The sequence below is a fragment of the Rhinatrema bivittatum genome, chromosome 8 (genome assembly GCF_901001135.1).
Source record: "Rhinatrema bivittatum chromosome 8, aRhiBiv1.1, whole genome shotgun sequence".
Classification (NCBI taxonomy): domain Eukaryota; kingdom Metazoa; phylum Chordata; class Amphibia; order Gymnophiona; family Rhinatrematidae; genus Rhinatrema; species Rhinatrema bivittatum.
In genome coordinates, this window is record NC_042622.1 from 178,397,275 (window position 1) to 178,415,510 (window position 18,236).

The 18,236-nt window shown below is 48.2% G+C and overlaps 1 protein-coding gene across 5 annotated transcripts in view; it reads left to right on the forward strand.

The window, feature by feature from the left end:
• USP32 (ubiquitin specific peptidase 32) overlaps window positions 1–18,236 on the forward strand; it is a 430,766-nt gene that overhangs the window by 329,943 nt on the left and 82,587 nt on the right. For all 5 annotated transcript variants that reach the window (XM_029611622.1, XM_029611620.1, XM_029611623.1 and 2 more), the window contains 2 exons: window positions 13,030–13,203; window positions 14,404–14,578. In XM_029611622.1, the coding sequence (XP_029467482.1) occupies window positions 13,030–13,203; window positions 14,404–14,578 (349 nt within the window). The remainder of the gene's footprint in view (window positions 1–13,029; window positions 13,204–14,403; window positions 14,579–18,236) is intronic.

Genomic DNA, 18,236 nt, shown 5'->3' on the forward strand with positions numbered 1-18,236 from the left:
AAAGTGCCCTGGCCCTTTATCTGGAACGAACAGTACCTTACCGCCTGTCCACTCAACTCTTTGTCTCCTTCGACAGAAACAGGTTAGGAGTCACAGTGTCCAAGCAGACCGTGTTCCATTGGCTCGCATACTGTATTTCTTTCTGCTACGCTCAAGCGAGACTGCACCTTGAAGGTCACATCAAGGTTCATGTCTGTTTCTGTGGCTTACTTACACGCAGTACCCATTCATGAGATATGCAGGGCGGCAACCTGGAGTTCATTGCACACATTCGCCTTTCATTAATGTCTGGACAAGGATGAACGACATGACAGTCATTTCGGTCTGTCAGTCCTCTGTAATCTATTTCAGCCATGAAATCCTAACTCTTCCTGCCTTGGGCCCTTACTTTGGGTGCAGGCTTGCTCCCCATGTTTTAGCAGCTCTTGTTATTGTGCACATTTGCACCTGTTAAATGCTGCCTATGTTGGGAGCAGCCTGTAGCTACATATTCACCCATGTGTGAGGACTACCATCCTGCTTGTCCTTGGAGAAAGCAGAGTTGCTTACCTGTTATCCCAGGACAAGCAGGATGCTAGTCCTTACATATGGGTGACGTCATTGATGGAGCCCTATTGCGGAAAACTTGGTGTCAAAGTTTCGAGAAACTTGAGACTGGCACTCTGAGCCCACTGAGCATGCCCAGCATGCCATGATATTCTCAGCCACAGGGGTCTCCCTTCAGTCTTCATTTTTCCGTGCTGCTTTTGGCATCGCGGAGCAGGAGCCTGTGTGAGTTTTCTCACATACTTTCTGACTAAAAATCAGATTTAAAAACAGTTATTTCTCTCCCATATCGGGGTCTCCTGTGTTACCACCGGTCGGCGAGTAATTTTTGTCTCATCTCACTCTTGAGTAAAAAAAATATATATTTTCTTCTCATTTTCATCGACGGCTGTCGAAAGAAATATGGCCACGGGATTCAAAAAATGTCGCAACTGTAATCGGACCGTGTCCATTACAGATCCACACCTCGAGTGTGTTCTTTGTTTAGGTCAAACACATGATGTAACATCTTGTCCAAAGTGTGCTGAAATGACCGCGAAGGGTCGAAAGACCCGACAGGAAAAGATGGAACACTTATTCCATCTACAACTTTTGCCTTCCCCATCGATGTCCACTCAATCATCTCCGGCCGGAGTTTCAAAACGTCTAATCCTCAAAAAATGTTGTCCGGAAGGCTCGGAGGATCGTTCATCGCCGACCCCATCCGTGGCATCGACAAGGTCAGCGGCAGAACATCAACTGAAGCATCGGCATCGCCACCCATCGATCCCGGAGGCGCTACTCTCCCCAGAGAAATCGACCGCGAAACGGCCTCGCCTTCAGGAAATTCTGAGGCCTTCGCCGCCGAGGCGTTCACCTCCTCTCGATGTACCGATCATTGAACCTCCACAGGGCCCTGTGGAAGGACCAATGATACCTCCACTGACACAACATGTAGCTGCTCTGCCTGCACCAGCTATCACGGAGGAATTGACGGGATTTATCCGTCAAGCGGTGCTCCAAGCGTTACAGTATCATCGACCATCGATGCCCTTGCTGACGTCGATACCGGTGCCCGCACCGATGCCGGCGCTCCCGCCGATACCAGTGCCTGCACCGATGCAGGTACCAATACCAAAGCCACTGCCTGCACCGGTACCAAAGCATCCATCGACGCCGATGCCTCTACCATCGCCGATGCCCAGACCAATGCCGGAACCAGTTTCGACAATACCGATGCCAGTGCCTGGGGCCCCAGGACAACCAGAATTAGCGTTGTTTCAACTTCTCATTAATAGATTCGACGCAATCGTCGGTGCTCTCCCACCGAAATCGATTCCAGCCAAACCACATGAAGAAGTCCCTGGATGGACACAGTTTGATGAACCACAGCCAGGTCCTTCAGGGCTTTTTCGACCACCAAGGTCTTCTCCCACTTCTCCTTGTAGAGAAGACCCATATGATTCCTGGCAGGACAAACAAATGGCTACTTCCTCTGAGAGTTTTATGTCTGACCCTTTTCCTCCTCCGGAAGGAAGAAATCCCCACCAGAGGACTTGTCCTTCACTAATTTTGTTAAGGACATGGCAGACACAATACCATTTAACTTGGTATCTGAAGAGGACACAAGACAGCAAACTTTGGAAGTTCTACAGCTCCCAGAGTATTCACAAAATGCCTGGCAGTAATAGCAGCACACTTACACAAGGAAAGTGTCCACATCTTCCCTTATCTAGACGACTGGCTCATCAGAAGTCAATCTCAACAAGGAGCACTAACTTCTCTCAACCGAACAATTGCTCTACTTCACTCGATGGATTTTCTCATCAATTATCAAAAGTCCCATCTCATTCTGTCTCACCTGCTTCAATTCATTGGAGCAGCCATGAGAATGAGAATAACCCAATGGATTTTAAGATCACAATGGATCCAAGCCATTCAACCACTGTCCTCTCCTATTCAAGTAACCCACCAGCTGCGTTCATCTCTACTTTGGTGGGCGAACAAGGACAACTTGCACAAGGGCCTGCCCTTCCAACAACTAGTCCCACAGATAACTTTAACTACAGATGCATCCACCTTAGGTTGGGGAGCTCACATAGACAATCTCCAAACCCAAGGTACTTGGACAAAACTCGAAGCAACATTTCAAATCAATTTCTTGGAACTTCGAGCTATGTTATGCTCTGCATGCATTCAAGGACTGCCTTTAACACAAGACTGTTCTGATTCAAATGGACAATACAGTAGCCATGTGGTACATGAACAAACGAGGAGGTATGGGCTCGTATCTCCTTTGTCAAGAAGCCGCACAGATTTGGGACTGGGCCTTAACACACTTAATGTTTCTCCGAGCCACTTATCTGACCGGCATTCATAACGTAGTGGCAGATCGCCTCAGTCGTCAGTTCCAACCACACGAGTGGTCCCTGGATCCCTTGGTAGCGACCATGATATTTCAACGTTAGGGGCAACCAACAATAGACCTCTTTGCATCTCACCTGAATCACAAAATGGAAAAATTCTGCACTCTGCAGAGACACAAACACCAGTCAGCCAAGAACGCCTTTCCTCGCCCTTGGAACTCAGGCCTACTTTACGCGTATCCTCCAATACTGCTCATAACCAAAACTCTAGTGAAGCTACAGCAGGACAAGGGGTCCATGATACTCATAGCCCCGTATTGGCCTCGACAAGTATGGTTTCCCACACTTCTAGACCTCTCAGTCAGGGATCCCATTTGCCTGGGAATAGCTCCCACTCTCATAACTCAGGATCAGGGTCAGCTGCGCCATCCCAACCTCCAGTCCCTATCCCTGACAGCATGGATGTTGAAAGCTTGATTTTACAACCACTCAACCTTTCAACCAATGTATCCCAAGTCCTTATAGCTTCACATAAACCTTCAACACGAAAGAACTATTCTTCAAAATGGAAAAGGTTTACCTTGCGGTGCACGCAAAAGAATATTGACCCTTTCTCCTGCCCCACAACTTCTCTACTAGACTACTTATGCCATCTTTCAAATTCTGGTCTCCAGACTTCATCTGTCAGAGTATACCTAAGGGCAATCTCAGCTTACCATAACAAGATGGGAAATGCAGCAATATCCATACCACCTCTTGTCAGTAGATTTATGAGAGGTTTAACTCAACTTAAACCACAAATTTGGCCACCAGTCACAGAATGGGACCTTAGTCTGGTCTTAACAAGGCTCATGCATTCTCTTTTGAACCCATGACTTCCTGTGATCCTAAATTTCTCACATGGAAGGCCATCTTCCTTATAAGCCATTACATCAGCTAGAAGGGTTAGTGAGTTACAAGCACTTGTCACGTACTCACCCTATACAAAATTCCTACATGACAGAGTGGTTCTCTGGACACATCCAAAATTCCTCCCCAAGGTAGTTAAGGAATTCCACTTGAACCAATCCATAGTTTTACCCACATTCTTTCCAAGGCCTCATTCTCATGAAGGAGAACGGGCCTTACACACCTTGGACTGTAAGCGTGCGTTAGCATATTACTTAGACCGCACTGCAGTCCATAGAAAATCCACTCAACTCTTTGTATCTTTTGATCCAAACAAACCTGGTAAAGCAGTGGGCAAACATACTCTCTCCAATTGGCTAGCAGATTGCATACAGTTTTGCTATGAAAAAGCAGGCCTTCCTCTCCAAGGGCGAGTAAAGGCGCATTCAGTAAGAGCAATGTCAACCTCAGTAGCACACTATCATTCAGTGCCAGTTCTTGACATATGTAAAGCAGCAACATGGAGTTCTCTTCACACCTTTGCAGCTCATTACTGTTTGGACAACGAAGGACGACAAGATTCAGCCTACGGACAATCTGTCTTAAAGAACTTGTTTCCAGTATAACCTCAACTCCTACTACATCCAACCTGCTGTGATCTTCGGCTGCCTCATGTTTACCAACAATACTGCAATGTTGCTTCACTACAAAATGACTCAGCCTCTAGCTTGCTAATCACCCATATGTGAGGATTAGCATCCTGCTTGTCCTGGGATAAAGCAAAATTGCTTACCTTGTAATAGGTGTTATCCCAGGACAGCAGGATGTAGTCCTCACGAAACCCACCCATCACCCCATGGAGTTGGGTCCCTTATGTTTTATTATTTTATTTTTGCTAAAGCTTATTGCTACATACAAGACTGAAGGGAGACCCCTGTGGCTGAGAATATCATGGCATGCTGGGCATGCTCAGTGGGCTCAGAGTGCCAGTCAAAAGTTTCTAGAAACTTTGACAGAAAGTTTTCCGTAATAGGGCTCCATCAATGACGTCACCCATATGTGAGGACTACATCCTGCTGTCCTGGGATAACACCTATTACAAGGTAAGCAATTTTGCTTAACAGATGTTCTCCAAGGACAGCAGGTTCTTAGTCCTTACGAAACCCGCCCGCCACCCTGTGGAGTTGGGTTTCTTTTGTTCTTTTATTTTTTGCAAATTCTATATTATAAGACTGAAGAGGGACCCTGCGCCGGGCTCCATCTGATGATGTCACCCATGTGTGAGGACTGTCCTTGGAGAACACATTACAGGTAAGCAACTCTGCTTTCGTGCTTACTCTTTGTTAGTGTATTACTGAGGAAATTATCCCCCAGAAGGGAGAAGTGGATGACACTGAGGCCAATGCAAAACAGTGCACTCAGCCAAGCGCACTGTTTATCCCATGATTGGATGCGCGTTTTGTAGGCGCATCCAGAGCCCCTTATGTTATAAGGGGATTAGCACCTCCACATCACACGTCCAACATGCTACGAAACTAATAGTGCTCATCACATGCAAATGCATGTCGATGTGGCTGTTATTCACCCCACATGCAAAAAAAAAAAAAAAGTGCATCTAATCTGCAGATTTTTACACTCAAATTAATGCTTGCCCAGAGCAGGCATTAATTTCTGAGTACCCCAAAAAGTAGGACAGAAAAGTGGAAAATACTGCTTTTCTGTACATCCTCCAACTTAATATCATGGCAATGTTAAGTCAGAGGAGCAAAAAGTTTAAAAGATTTAAAAATAAAAGTTTTTTGGAAAGTCAGGTTAGGGAAACAGACGCTCAGTTAACCAACATCCGTTTTCTTAACCCGTGGACAGCCAACCTCTCCTGGGCGCCCGCTGCCAAGGAGGCACTAGGGGTGCACAATCGAGCATAATGCCTCCTTGGCAGCGTGACCCATAATTTAAATATTGCATAGCACCCCCCAGAAGAGCTTCCTGGGCGCGTGTTAGGAAAGCGGGCGCTGAACACTCAGCGCCCGCTTTCGGTGCATTTTTATTGCATCGGCCCTGTGTGACTTTATTAGAAAGGTGTGTGGAGCCGGCCTGGTGACTCAGTGGCAATGCTGCAGGCTGCCATGCGGAAGTCCTGCATTCAAGTCCCAGGTCATAGTAAATGGCAGAAAAAGACCAGATTGACCAATCCAGTCTAACCTATTGCAAATTCTACATTTTGGGTAGATGAGCATACAAATTCCCAACAGAATACCAGTTCGATTTCTTTTACCTGAATTTTCAATTCCCTGTACGTACCAGGATCAGCCCAGACCGCTGGGTTGTGTTTCCCTTCCAGCAGAGGGAGTCGGGGGAAAAAAAACTGAAAAGGCACCCCTCTTAACCTGGTGTGCCACCTGTGATCCCCCAGTATTTTCTCTGACTGTCAGCAGAAGGGTTGACAGAACCTGCGGTCATGATTTTTCAATTTCTTTAAATTTAGTTACATCTTTTTTTTTGCAGAGTCGTAAGGCTCTGGATGATTTAGTTAACACCTTTGGCTACAGCAAGTTGGTTGTATAAAAAAAAAACAAACCTCAGTGCGGTTTTAGTTTCCCAGGCTTTTCACTCAGCAGGTAGAGGTAAGGCAGGGGCTGGCAGCTCTAAAAGCCTTGTTCCCGGAGGGCCATCTATCTCTGGAGGGGGATTAACCGGTGGGCCGGTCCCTCCCCTCGGCGCCCCAAGACAAGTTTCCTCGGGTGCTGCAGCATTCCCAGAGCTCCGGAAGGCCACGAGTCGGCAGGGTATTTTAAGTTCTTTTCTCTTTCCTACCGCGCTGTTTGGAAACCCCCCCCTCCCCCCCGGATGCCATGAGGGCTATCGTGCTCAGCATGTGGGGAGGCGGGTTTGCGCCTCTCGTGGGACGGGATTTGCTCCCGCTGCCTCCCCGGGGGGGAGGGCTCATCCAGGGGTGATTTTGCGCCCATTTTGCCTCAAGGCGTGGAACGGCGATCATGATCACGTCCGGGTCCATCGCCTGCGCGTGCGTGAACGGCGGACATTTTGTCGGAGCCCTGCCTGCCGACTGGGGGAGAGGATTCTCCGATTTCTCCTCCCAGTCTGAGTCCTGTTCGACCGCGTGATCCAGAGCCCGCCCCCTCGGGGAGCCCAGTCCTCCCCCTCACCTATCGGATCCCTTAAAGTGCCAGTCAGTTTTTTCTTCAAAATTTATTTTACTTATGCATAGGACTTTTTTGGAGGCGGAAGCTCATCAGCAGGATGAGCAGTCCCCTCCCGTGAAGATTGCGCGGCGGGACACATCTCTGGATGCCCTTTCAGCCCCTGAGGGGGCTCCGGATCCTGCTCCCTTGGGATCTTTTCTGGATCCTCTCCTCCAAAACCTAGATGGGGGTGTTGATGAGTCCGCTCCAGTAGAGGGAGACGACCCCCGGGTTTCTCGGCTGTTTCACCAGGAGGAGTTGGATCCCTTGATCCCCTATAAGAACATAAGAAAATGCCATACTGGGTCAGACCAAGGGTCCATCAAGCTCAGCATCCTGTTTCCAACAGTGGCCAATCCAGGCCATAAGAACCTGGCAAGTACCCAAAAGCTAAGTCTATGTCCTGGAGGAACTGGAAGTGGAGGCACCAGTCCCCAGTTTCGAGCCAGTTAAGGGGGGAAACCAGTACTCTAGGGGCTGCGTGCCTTGCCCCAAACTTTTCCTTTCCACCCAATGCTTAAGCAGTTGGTCACTCGGGAGTGGGAATCTCCGGACGCGACCCTGCGGGTGGGACGGGCGATGGACAAACTCTACCCTTTACCCGAGGAAGCCTTGGATATCCTCGGGATTCCCAAGGTGGGTGCGTCTGTTACTGCGGTCACCAAGCGGACCACCATTCCTGTTACGGGAGCGACGGCTCTTAAGGACTTACAGGATAGGCGGCTAGAAGTCCTCCTCAAGCGCATTTTTGAGGTGTCAGCGCTCTGTGTTAGAGCGGCGGTCTGCAGTAGCCTCATGCAGCGAGCGACCCTCGGGTGGATTCAGCAAATGCTCACATCACAGGTGTTGCCGCCAGAGGAAGCAGATCAGGCGAATAGGATGGAGTCCGCGGTAGCTTACACAGCAGATGCATTATATGATCTGTTGCGGGCATCTTCACGCAACATGGCCACTGCAGTTTTGGCTAGACGGCTTCTCTGGCTCCGGAACTGGTCCGCGGACGTTTCTTCCAAAACTCAGTTGGGCAATCTTCCTTTTAAGGGAAAATTGTTGTTTGGGGAGGAACTTGATGCCCTTATTAAGTCTCTTGGGGTACGTGTATAAATTACCAAAAGACAAGCTTAAGTCTTCCAGGCCCTTTGGGGCAGCGCGTTACCATTTCCGAGGACAGCGCAGATTTCGGCAGTCGCAGCCGCCCGCTTTTCCCACCGAACAACAGACTCAGAGGGCTCAGTCTTGGCCTACTTCCTTTCGTGGTCGGAGGCCATTTCAGGAGGGAGGCTCTCAAGGGGCCACCGGAGGTAAGCAGTCCCAATGAAGGTGTTCCAACCCTCTCCCCGGTTCCAGTGGTGGGAGGTCGTCGCTCCCTGTTTCTCGAGGAGTGGGTCAGGATCACGTCGGACCATTGGGTCCTCAATATCATTGCCCACGGTTACGAGTTGGATTTTGCCTGCCCGTTAAGGGATCTTTTTCTGATTTCTCCCGCCGGCTCTCTGGCCAAGCAAGAGGTAGTTGGGCAAACCCTGAGTCACTTGAAATCCCTGGGGGCTATTGTTCCGGTCCCTCCAGAGGAGCGCAGGGCCAGCAGGTACTCCATCTATTTCGTAGTCCCAAAGAAGGAGGGGTCCTTCCGGCCAATATTGGATCTCAAGGCAGTCAACCAAGCACTTCGGGTTCCCCGATTTCGCATGGAGACTCTATGGTCGGTCATTGCGGCCGTCCACTGAGGAGAATATTTGGCCTCTTTGGACCTGACCAAGGCGTATCTTCACATTGGGATACACGAGCGCCATCAGCGGTTTCTCCGGTTCGTGGTCCTAGGGGAGCATTATCAGTTCCAAGCTCTTCCGTTCAGCTTAGCGACAGCGCCTCGGGTCTTCACCAAGGTAATGGTAGTTGTAGCAGCGGTCCTCCGGCAGGGGGGGATCTTGGTTTACCCATACTTGAACGATTGGCTCATCCGGGCCAAATGGAGAGCCTCTGTCGGGAAGCAGTGAGCAAGGTTCTACTCCAGCTCCAGTCCCTTGGTTGGGTGGTCAACTTTGCCAAGAGCCAGTTGGTACCATCTCAGGTTCTCAACTTCCTGGGAGCATGCTTCGATACCTCGGTAGGCAAGGTCTTCCTCACTTGGGAGAGGAGGCTCAAGTTAGTGGCGCAGATCCATCGGCTCATGTCCTTACCCCTGCCCATAGTATGGGATTATTTGCAGGTACTTGGTTCCATGGCGTCTACTCTGGAGGTGGTTCCCTGGGCGTGGGCGTATATGAGACCATTACAACACGCATTGCTTTCTCGATGGGATCCGAAATCGGAGGAGTTTCGCCTGCCTTTGCCACTGATGGAACAGCCAGGTCCGGTCTCGATTGGTGGTTTATTCCGGCCCACTTGTTACAGGGGATGGACCTGGAGGAGCCGCAGTGGGTAATAGTCACGACAGATGCCAGCCTCACTGGTTGGGGAGCAGTTTGCCAGTCACAATCCGCTCAGGGTCGTTGGACAAGTTTTCAGGCGACGTGGTCAGTCAATCGATTGGAAATCCAGGACGGTACGCCTGGCATTACGTGTTTTTCTCCCTCTGGTAGCCCAATGTGCAGTGCGAGTCTTGTCCGACAACGCGACGACGGTAGCCTACATCAACCGCCAAGGGGGAACCAGGAACTGGTCGATGGCCTGGGAGACTGAAAGGCTCATGACATGGGCAGAGCGACATCTAGTCTGGTTGGCGGCCTCGCACATAGCCGGGGTGGACAATGTGCAGGCAGACTTTCTCAGCCACCAGCATCTAGATCCCGGCGAGTGGGAATTGTCCGCAGCTTTCCGGCTGATCACTCGTCGTTGGGGGGTTCCACACCTTGACCTGATGGCAACTCAGACAAATGCAAAGGCGCCCCGGTTTTTCAGTCGTCTGAGAGACCACGGGTCGGAAGGAGTGGATGCTCTTGTTCTTCCGTGGCCTCGCGGCATACTATTGTATGTGTTTCTGCCTTGGCCACTAGTGGGCAAGATCGTACGTCGGATAGAGAACCATGTGGGGTCTGTCATTCTGGTAGCCCCAGAGTAGCCCCAAAGGCCATGGTTTGCGGATCTGATCTCGTTGGCGATCGACGGTCTGGTGCATCTCACCCACCTTCCGAATCTTCTTCGACAAGGTCCAGTATTTTTAGATCGAGCGGATCGCTTTTGTCTAACGGCCTGGCTTATGAGAGGAGGCAGTTGAGGAAGAGGGGATATTCGGATTCGGTTATTTCTACCCTCTTGCAAGCACGGAAATCGTCCACGTCGTTGGCCTATATTCGTGTTTGGAGAGTTTTCGACTCTTGGTGCCAAGGTTTGAACATCCCCCCACGTCTGGCTTCGGTGGCACACATCCTATCCTTCCTGCAGAAGGGACTGAAGAAAGGTCTAGCTTGCAGTTCTCTCCGGGTGCAAGTCGCGGCACTGGGTTGCCTGCGGGGCAAGATTGATGGCTTTTCACTGGCAGCTCATCCAGATGTGTCCCATTTTTTGAAGGGGGCCAAGCATTTGCGCCCGCCGGTACAACAAATTTGTCCTGCCTGGGGCTTGAATTTAGTTCTTAAGGGTTTAGGTGGTCTTCCTTTTGAGCCCCTCCGGCGGGCTACGTTGAAGGATTTGACACTCAAGACTGGTTTTTTTTGGTAGCCATTATCTCCGTACGGCGAATTTCAGAGCTTCAAACTTTGTCGTGTCAGGATCCGTATCTTCGTATTTCAGATTCCAGAGTTTCTCTGCAGACCGTTCCCTCCTCCTTGCCCAAGGTGGTATCGGCTTTTCATGTCAATCAGACGGTAGAGTTACCAGCCTTCCCGAATTTGGATCCGACTTCTGCGACTGATAAGGATCTGCTTAAGTTGGATGTGCGCCGGGTTCTCCTTCGCTATCTATAGGTGACCAATGCTTTTCGATTATCGGATTATTTGTTTGTCTTATTGACTGGTCCTAGACGGGGACACAAGGCATCCAAAGCTACGGTTGCTAGGAGGTTGAAGGAGGCCATTTCCTCCACTTATCTTTGCGCTGGGCAGGCCATACCAGTAGGCTTGAAAGCGCACTCTACCAGATCTCAAGCGGCCTCTTGGGCGGAGAGCCAGTCGGTCTCGCCGCAGGAGATTTATAGAGCAGCCACTTGGAAATCCTTGCATACTTTTGCGAAACATTATCATGTGGACGTCCGGGATCCAGAGGTCGACTGTTTTGGCAGCAGTGTTCTTCATGCGGGACTCTCCAGATCCCACCCCAATTAGGGCAGCTCTGGTACATCCCAGCGGTCTGGACTGATCCTGGTACGTACAGGGAAAGGAAAATTGGTTCTTACCTGCTAATTTTCATTCCTGTAATACCAAGGATCAGTCCAGACGCCCGCCCTTGGGTTTTTTGGAGAGTCCGTTTTTTCTATATGTTTTCTTCCTTCTTCTTACCTCGGCAGAGTTCTTTACAGGCATGGGAAGGAATCTTCTTGATTGATATGTTATGCGGCGGTACGGTTTGTTTCTTGTACCGCGCGTATTGTTGTAGCCACTGGTTGTTATGTTTGGGGATTTGTTCTCCTTTATTGGTTATTCTGCTTTGATATCATATATACTGAGGGATCGCAGGTGGCATACCAATGTAAGAGGGGGGGTGCCTTTTCAGTTTTTTTTCTCTGACTCCCTCTGCTGGAAGGGAGACACAACCCAGCGGTCTGGACTGATCCTTGGTACTACAGGAACGAAAATTAGCAGGTAAGAACCAGTTTTTCTTTCTTTTCCGACTGCTGCCCTCCATGTTAGTCCCAAGCTTGCCCAGAATGTGTTAAAAGTGCTGACCGCCATCACTTACACTGGTAGGGCCATTTTAGGCTTTGTAAGAATCATAGAGGAAGCTGCCAAGACCAACGCAAAATCCAACACTTAAATCCCCTGCCATATCTTATTACCAAGTTTTCTAATATTTCTCACAGCTACCAAAACCAGCAAAACTATTGTCCAAAATATCTGGGAGTAGATATTCAAACACTACTTAGCTAGATAAGTCAAACTTATCTGGCTAAATAGCTGTATATTCAGTGGGCAGGCAGTGGGCATAACTGGGTGGCGCTACCTCTCTGGCTAACTTAGCTGGATAAGTAACAATATTCAGCCTTATCTGGTTAAGTTAACTGGATAAGTTAGACATGGCCCATAGCAGTTCTAAAGTTAGCTGGTTAAGCTTATATGGCTAACTTTAATACTTATCCAGGTATATTTAGTCGTGCCACTGAATATCCCATGTTGATTAGTCAGATAAGTCTTATCTGGCTAACTTACAAAGCCAGATAGCTTTCAGTATTGGCCTCTTGGTCTCCCCCTGCTCATTGAAATTTGGGTTTTAACCATAGTCAGTCAATGCAGGTTACTCCAATGCTTTCTTGGAAGCCCAATGTAGCATTACCACAACTGTTAGGGTTGTATCTGCTGCTCCATGCAAGTTAGCCCAGTGGCATCTTGGAAGCTCAATATACTCTTGCCATTACTGTTGGGTCATAACTGTTGCTCCATCCTTGTTTCCCCCAGTGCCTTCTTGGAAGTGTAAGCTGGTAGTGTCAAGTCTTCTGTGTGCCAGCTGGGGTTGCTGCTGAGGATTCTCAGCCCCTGTCGGGAGAAAGCCTCAGCTATTGCACAATGGTGACACTTACCAGCTGGAATTGAGGTGCATATGTAGCGGATTCTAGAGGCAGCTACAGTTCCTGCAATGGCTGAACTAGGTGGAATGGGGAAATATCCCCTATGAAATCTCATGGCACCATAGCCCTGATAGACTGGTTCCAATTGAGCTGAAATACCAAAGGAGAGGACAAAACTGTCGGGTGAAAAAAAGTCGAGTATCTGCAGAGAACAGCAATTCTGGGTGTGTAATTCTCTTTTACCTGCATTATTGGTGATCCAATAAACTACATTGCAATGGCAGATAATGTCTGTGCTTCTTTTAACTAGATGCATACTCTGTTTTGGTTTTTTTTTTTATAATGACACCACTTTTTAACATATAACTTAGGTTTTGCTGTTTTACAGTGGACAATAGCAAAATATGCCCCAAGATTCAATGGTTTCCAGCAGCAAGATTCCCAGGAGCTTCTGGCTTTTCTCCTGGATGGTCTGCACGAGGACCTGAACAGAGTTCATGACAAGCCGTATGTGGAGCTGAAGGACAGCGATGGGCGGCCAGACTGGGAGGTGGCAGCAGAGGTGTGTCTGCAGTAGGCCCTGTTCTTCTGCTTTGTAGTAGCACTTACAGTCCACATTGTGCCGTCATAAACATTAAAACAAATTAGTAATAAGGGCATCTGATTTTATTTTGCTGTTATTTGAGTTAACATATTGCTAGTTTACTAATTTATTATTGAATATTCTGTTACTGCTGTTAGCTCTTGGGTAATATTTCTGATTTTTTTCTTTGGAGGTTTAATTGATTCCACAGCAGCATTTTTGCACAGCTAAGCAAAAAGCTGTCTATGCTTGGAATGCATGCCCGCAAGTTTGTAACTATATTTAGTATACTGTGTCTTCCCAATAGGGGAGGTAGAAGTTCATTGCCTTGTAATCTTTGACTGGGTAATGGTTTGTGTGTGTCTTGCTGGGCTTTATCAAAATGGTGATGGGTTAGAAAATTTGTGTTTGGGGAGATGGGGCAGAAGAAAGGTGGTTTATTGTAGTATAGTTACTTTTTTAGGCAACTAAACACCATCTTACCTGCTGCCTTATTGGGGGGGAATAGCACTGTGTAATATTGATAATCACCCATAACTAGAGATGTGCTTTGGGTTAGAATTTTGTGTCAGGCTTCATTTCGGGGGGGGGGGCCCATGGGAATTTCATTTTTCCTGTGGTTCAGGGGGGCAGGGGGGGGGAGTTTCAGGAGCCCTGATTTTCGGGTTCGTGCGCACCAACTCGAAAATTAATTTTTTCCGAAATTTTGGAAAACTTCACGCATTTTTCGGTTCTCCCGAACCATTCCGAATTAGGCAATTTCATTGAAATTGCCTAATTTGGGAAAAACCATTGCACATCCCTACCCATAACCCATCATTCACTCTTGCTGACATTGGATCAGCCATATTGAAATACCAACTCAGAAATTCTTTCCAACCAGCATCCACCTAATATTTGCTAAGAATTTCCAGAACTTATATAGTTTGGCTGAAATGATATGTCTGGCAGAGTCAGTCACCCTCTGGTTGTATTTTTTCGCTGATCATGCTGTGTGCTCTAGTATGACGCCTGATAATATCCCTTCTGCTCTAAAAATTATCCAGGTTTATGCATACAACTGCAACAAAACCAGGCAGACATCATTAGCTATGTGCATATTTGCTTGTCCTCTACTGAGATAACTATTTTCTGGTTACTGTACTTCACTTAATAAATGATTGATTATGTCCTTTGCAGGCTTGGGAGAATCATCTTCGACGAAATAAATCTATTGTGGTGGATTTATTTCATGGGCAGTTGCGGTCCCAAGTTAAATGCAAAACGTGTGGGCATATAAGTGCTCGCTTCGACCCCTTTAACTTCCTGTCTTTGCCTCTTCCCATGGACAGTTATATGCACTTAGAAATTACAGGTGGGTAACACATTTATAAAAAGTAACTCTTCCAAACTTAATGAGTGCTTGATAGTGTCCTCAGCATCAAATCTGGAATATTGCAGTAAATATATTACCTGAGTTCTGGCAGGTTGTCATGGAATGACATGGACAAATCTGGGTGCTTGTCATTGCATCGTAGATGCTGTTTGAATCCAACGAGTTACACAAATCAAATAAGGTTGGCTGTAATTAAAAAGTAAGACACTAGTCCAGGAAGTCTGACTGCCTAGCTTGGTTTAGGGGAGGATAGCTGGCATACTAGTGAATGCTAACCTGGCTTATTCAGTCTTCTCCTGGGGTCTTAATGAGCTACAAACTGCAGGACATCCATGAAAATAGGAGAAAAACCCCACACCATGCCAGCCAGCTGGGAGAGGAGAATCTCTTTAAATTAAAAGATCAGTCCAGATGCAGGGGTTTTTATCCCCTATCAGCAAATGGAGACAGAGAAGAAAACCTTTACTGAAACACTGATACTTAAGCCAGTATACCACCTGCAGTCCTCAGTATTTTTCTGTCTCCAGCAGATGGTAAAGATGCAAAACCTGCAGTTTGGAATTGGATTGAAAGAAAAAAAAAAAAGGAAAATTGCTCCCAGTGGTGTTGGGTTCTGTAGATGGGCCATCTTACTAGTAGAGCAGGGGGATGGAGACTGATTGTCTCTGCCTGGGGACTGTGGGGATTGAAAGTCAGCGATCTGGTTCCTTCCTTCCTTTTCCCCATGTGGTTCTCCCTCCCTCAGCCAAGTGAAGATGGCAGAAGGGAAGTATCCAGCTCCTTTTAATTCCTCTGTATTTGTGTTCTGAGGAAAATGTTCCTGTAAAAATTAGGGCAGTTAGGAAGGAGCACAAGGTAGATGGGCTGGGTTGGCTGGAGAGGCTGTCATTCCAGGCAGTGAATTAGCTGCTGCTCTAGTAAGGGAGGCCTGGGATCGACTGGTAAGCACCGCGGGCCTGTTTCCTCTAAGCAAGTTATTTTTAACCAGCAGCATGTGCAGTCACAGCCCCGGCATGGCCGTGTCTGCAGAGCATGGGAAACACTGCCATTCATGTGGGGACAAAAATAATTGTGCCTTAATTCTTTGGTGCTGTGAAGCTAGTGTGTATAAGGAGAGGAAGGCAGCTCAAGCTTGACTGATGCGACTGAGGAGGGTAAAAAGCCCTTCTCAGCTGAATCGTGCAGGGCTGCTCTCTCCTGCAGCATGGGAACCACCATTTTGGAGTCTGTTTCCATGATGCAGGAGAAGTCAGGGGAAGGGCCTGCGTTCCCTCCACCATCATCCTCAGCTGTTCAGAGTCTCGAGGGTGCCAAGGAGGAGTTGGCGGAGTGCGAGAAGGCGTCTAAGGGGATTCTAATTCTGAAAATGCCTTTTCCACAGAGTTTGTGCTATTGATGCACAAAGCTTTCTTGGCAAAGAAGGGTCAGCTGGGAAGTGCCCCCGTGCTCAAAGTCTTCCATTCAGAGTAAGGTATGAAAATTAACCCCCCAGGGAGGAGGGCTAGAGGGCCACTGTACTCTCCCAGTTGGAAGTGGTGTCCCAGTGAAAACTCAGATGATTTGGAGGAAGAGGGGTATCCCTGATCGGAGCTTCCGGTGGATGAGGACAAGGAGGAGATCCATATGGCAGAAGGGGATGACTTCAAAGTGGTTCATCTCTTTTGAAAGGAGGAATTGTTTCCTCTCATTCCCCAAGTGTTCAAAGAGCTTGGGATTAAGGAGGGTCAGGAGCAATCTGAGCATGAGAAAGTAGATCCAGTGCTGGTGCAAGGATGTGCAACCACCCTAGACGGTGACGTCACCCTACCACGTGATCTCTCTCTCTCTCTCTCTCCAACAATCTCGCTAATATACGCATCGCTCCGCACGATGCTCTCACATCGACCGCAATGCTCTGCCTGCTTACGGTGCCCTAGGCGATCGCCTAGTTCGCCTAATGCCTCCCGCCGGCCCTGAGTGGATCCCATCATGGATGGACTTAGGAGTCCAGCGAAAGCCTTTCCCTTCCATTGTACAGTTAAAAAGCTAATTGTTATGGAGTGGGATACTTCTGAAGCTGGTTTAAAGGTCAGTAGAATGATGGTAAATCATTACTCACTGCTGGAGGATGTGTTGTAGGTCTTAACGCTGCCTAAAGTAGATGCGTCAGTCTCAGTGGTCACCAAGAAGGCTACAATTCTGGTAGTGAGTTTGGCTGCACTGAATGATACTCAAAACTGGAAGATGGAAATTCATCTTAAAAAGATGTTTGAAGGCTCGGCGATGTGCATTTGGGCGGTGGTGTGCAGTAGCTTCATAGCATGGGCCTGTTTATTTCAGCAACTTCAAGTTAAGTGGCAAAAATCTCTATCCCGTCCAAGCAGGCTGAGAGTTTGGAGGCTGGTGTAGCTTATGTTGCGGATGCCTTGTATAACTTACTGCGCAAGTCAGCCCAGAATATGATGTCAGCGGTTTCAGCCCGAAGATCCTTGTGGTTATGTATTTGGTAAGCAAATGTCTGGTTAAAGTCACAGCTGGGCGATCCTACTTTTAAAAGCAAGCTTTTGTTTGGTGAGGACCTGGAGCAGCTTATAAAGCACTTGGGCGAGTCAAAGGGGCATAAGATGCCTGAGGATAAGCCAAAAGAGAACAAGAGCAGCTTCCCAGGCCAACAAAGGTACAAGGAAGCAAGTGGGTATCGCCCAGGCAGGGGTCTCTCCTCCCAAAGGCAGGGATCTAGCAAGTCACAGCCCTTTCAAGGGTCATGTAGGCCCACCCAGGAATTGTTCTGGACCATGCTGATAACAGACCAGGAGGTTCTGTAAGTCATTAAAAAGGACTACGCCTTAGAACTTGCGCGCCCAATACGCAAAGCCTACATGGCCTCCCCTTGCACCTCCATCAGCAAGCAAGAAGCAGCTCAATCCACACTGGACCGCCTGAGGAAGCTGGAAGTGATAGTTCCCGTACCCTCAGGGGAGCGGGACTGAGAGAGGTATTCCATCTAGTTCATGGTTCGAAAGAAAGAAGTTACCAATCGGCTCATTCCGAGTCCAAAAAAGTGAATGCAGCCTTATGGGTTCTGCGATTTCGGATGGAAATCCTGTGCTTGGTTATTGCGGCAGTTCGCAAAGGGGAGTTCCTGGCTTCTTTCGATATCACAGAAGTGTATTTGCATATCCTATCCAGGCAAAACATCAGAAATTTCTGCATTTCACGGTGTTAAGAGAGTATTTTCAATTCCGTGCACTGCCATTTGGACTAGCAACAGCACCTTGGAAATTCACCAAAATGATGGTAGTGGTGGCCACCACTCTTCGGAGAAAGAGTATTCTGGTGCATTCGTATCTAGGTGATTGGCTCATTCGGGCAAAGTTGAAGGAGTTCTGTCAGAGCTCAGTTCAGTGAGTCATACAGAGACTTCAGGCTCTGAGCTGGATAGTGGATCTGGTGAAGAGCAACTTGGTTCTAACTCAGTCACTGGAGTACCTGAGAACATGCTTCAATACCACTCTAGGCAGGATGTTTCTCTGGAGGAGAGGACATTAAAATTGCAAGCACAGGTTCAGAGGATTTTGCGGCTTCCAAAACCCAGAGTCTAGGATTATCTGCAGGTTCTGGGTTCTATGGCATCTACTCTAGATCTAGTTTCCTGGGC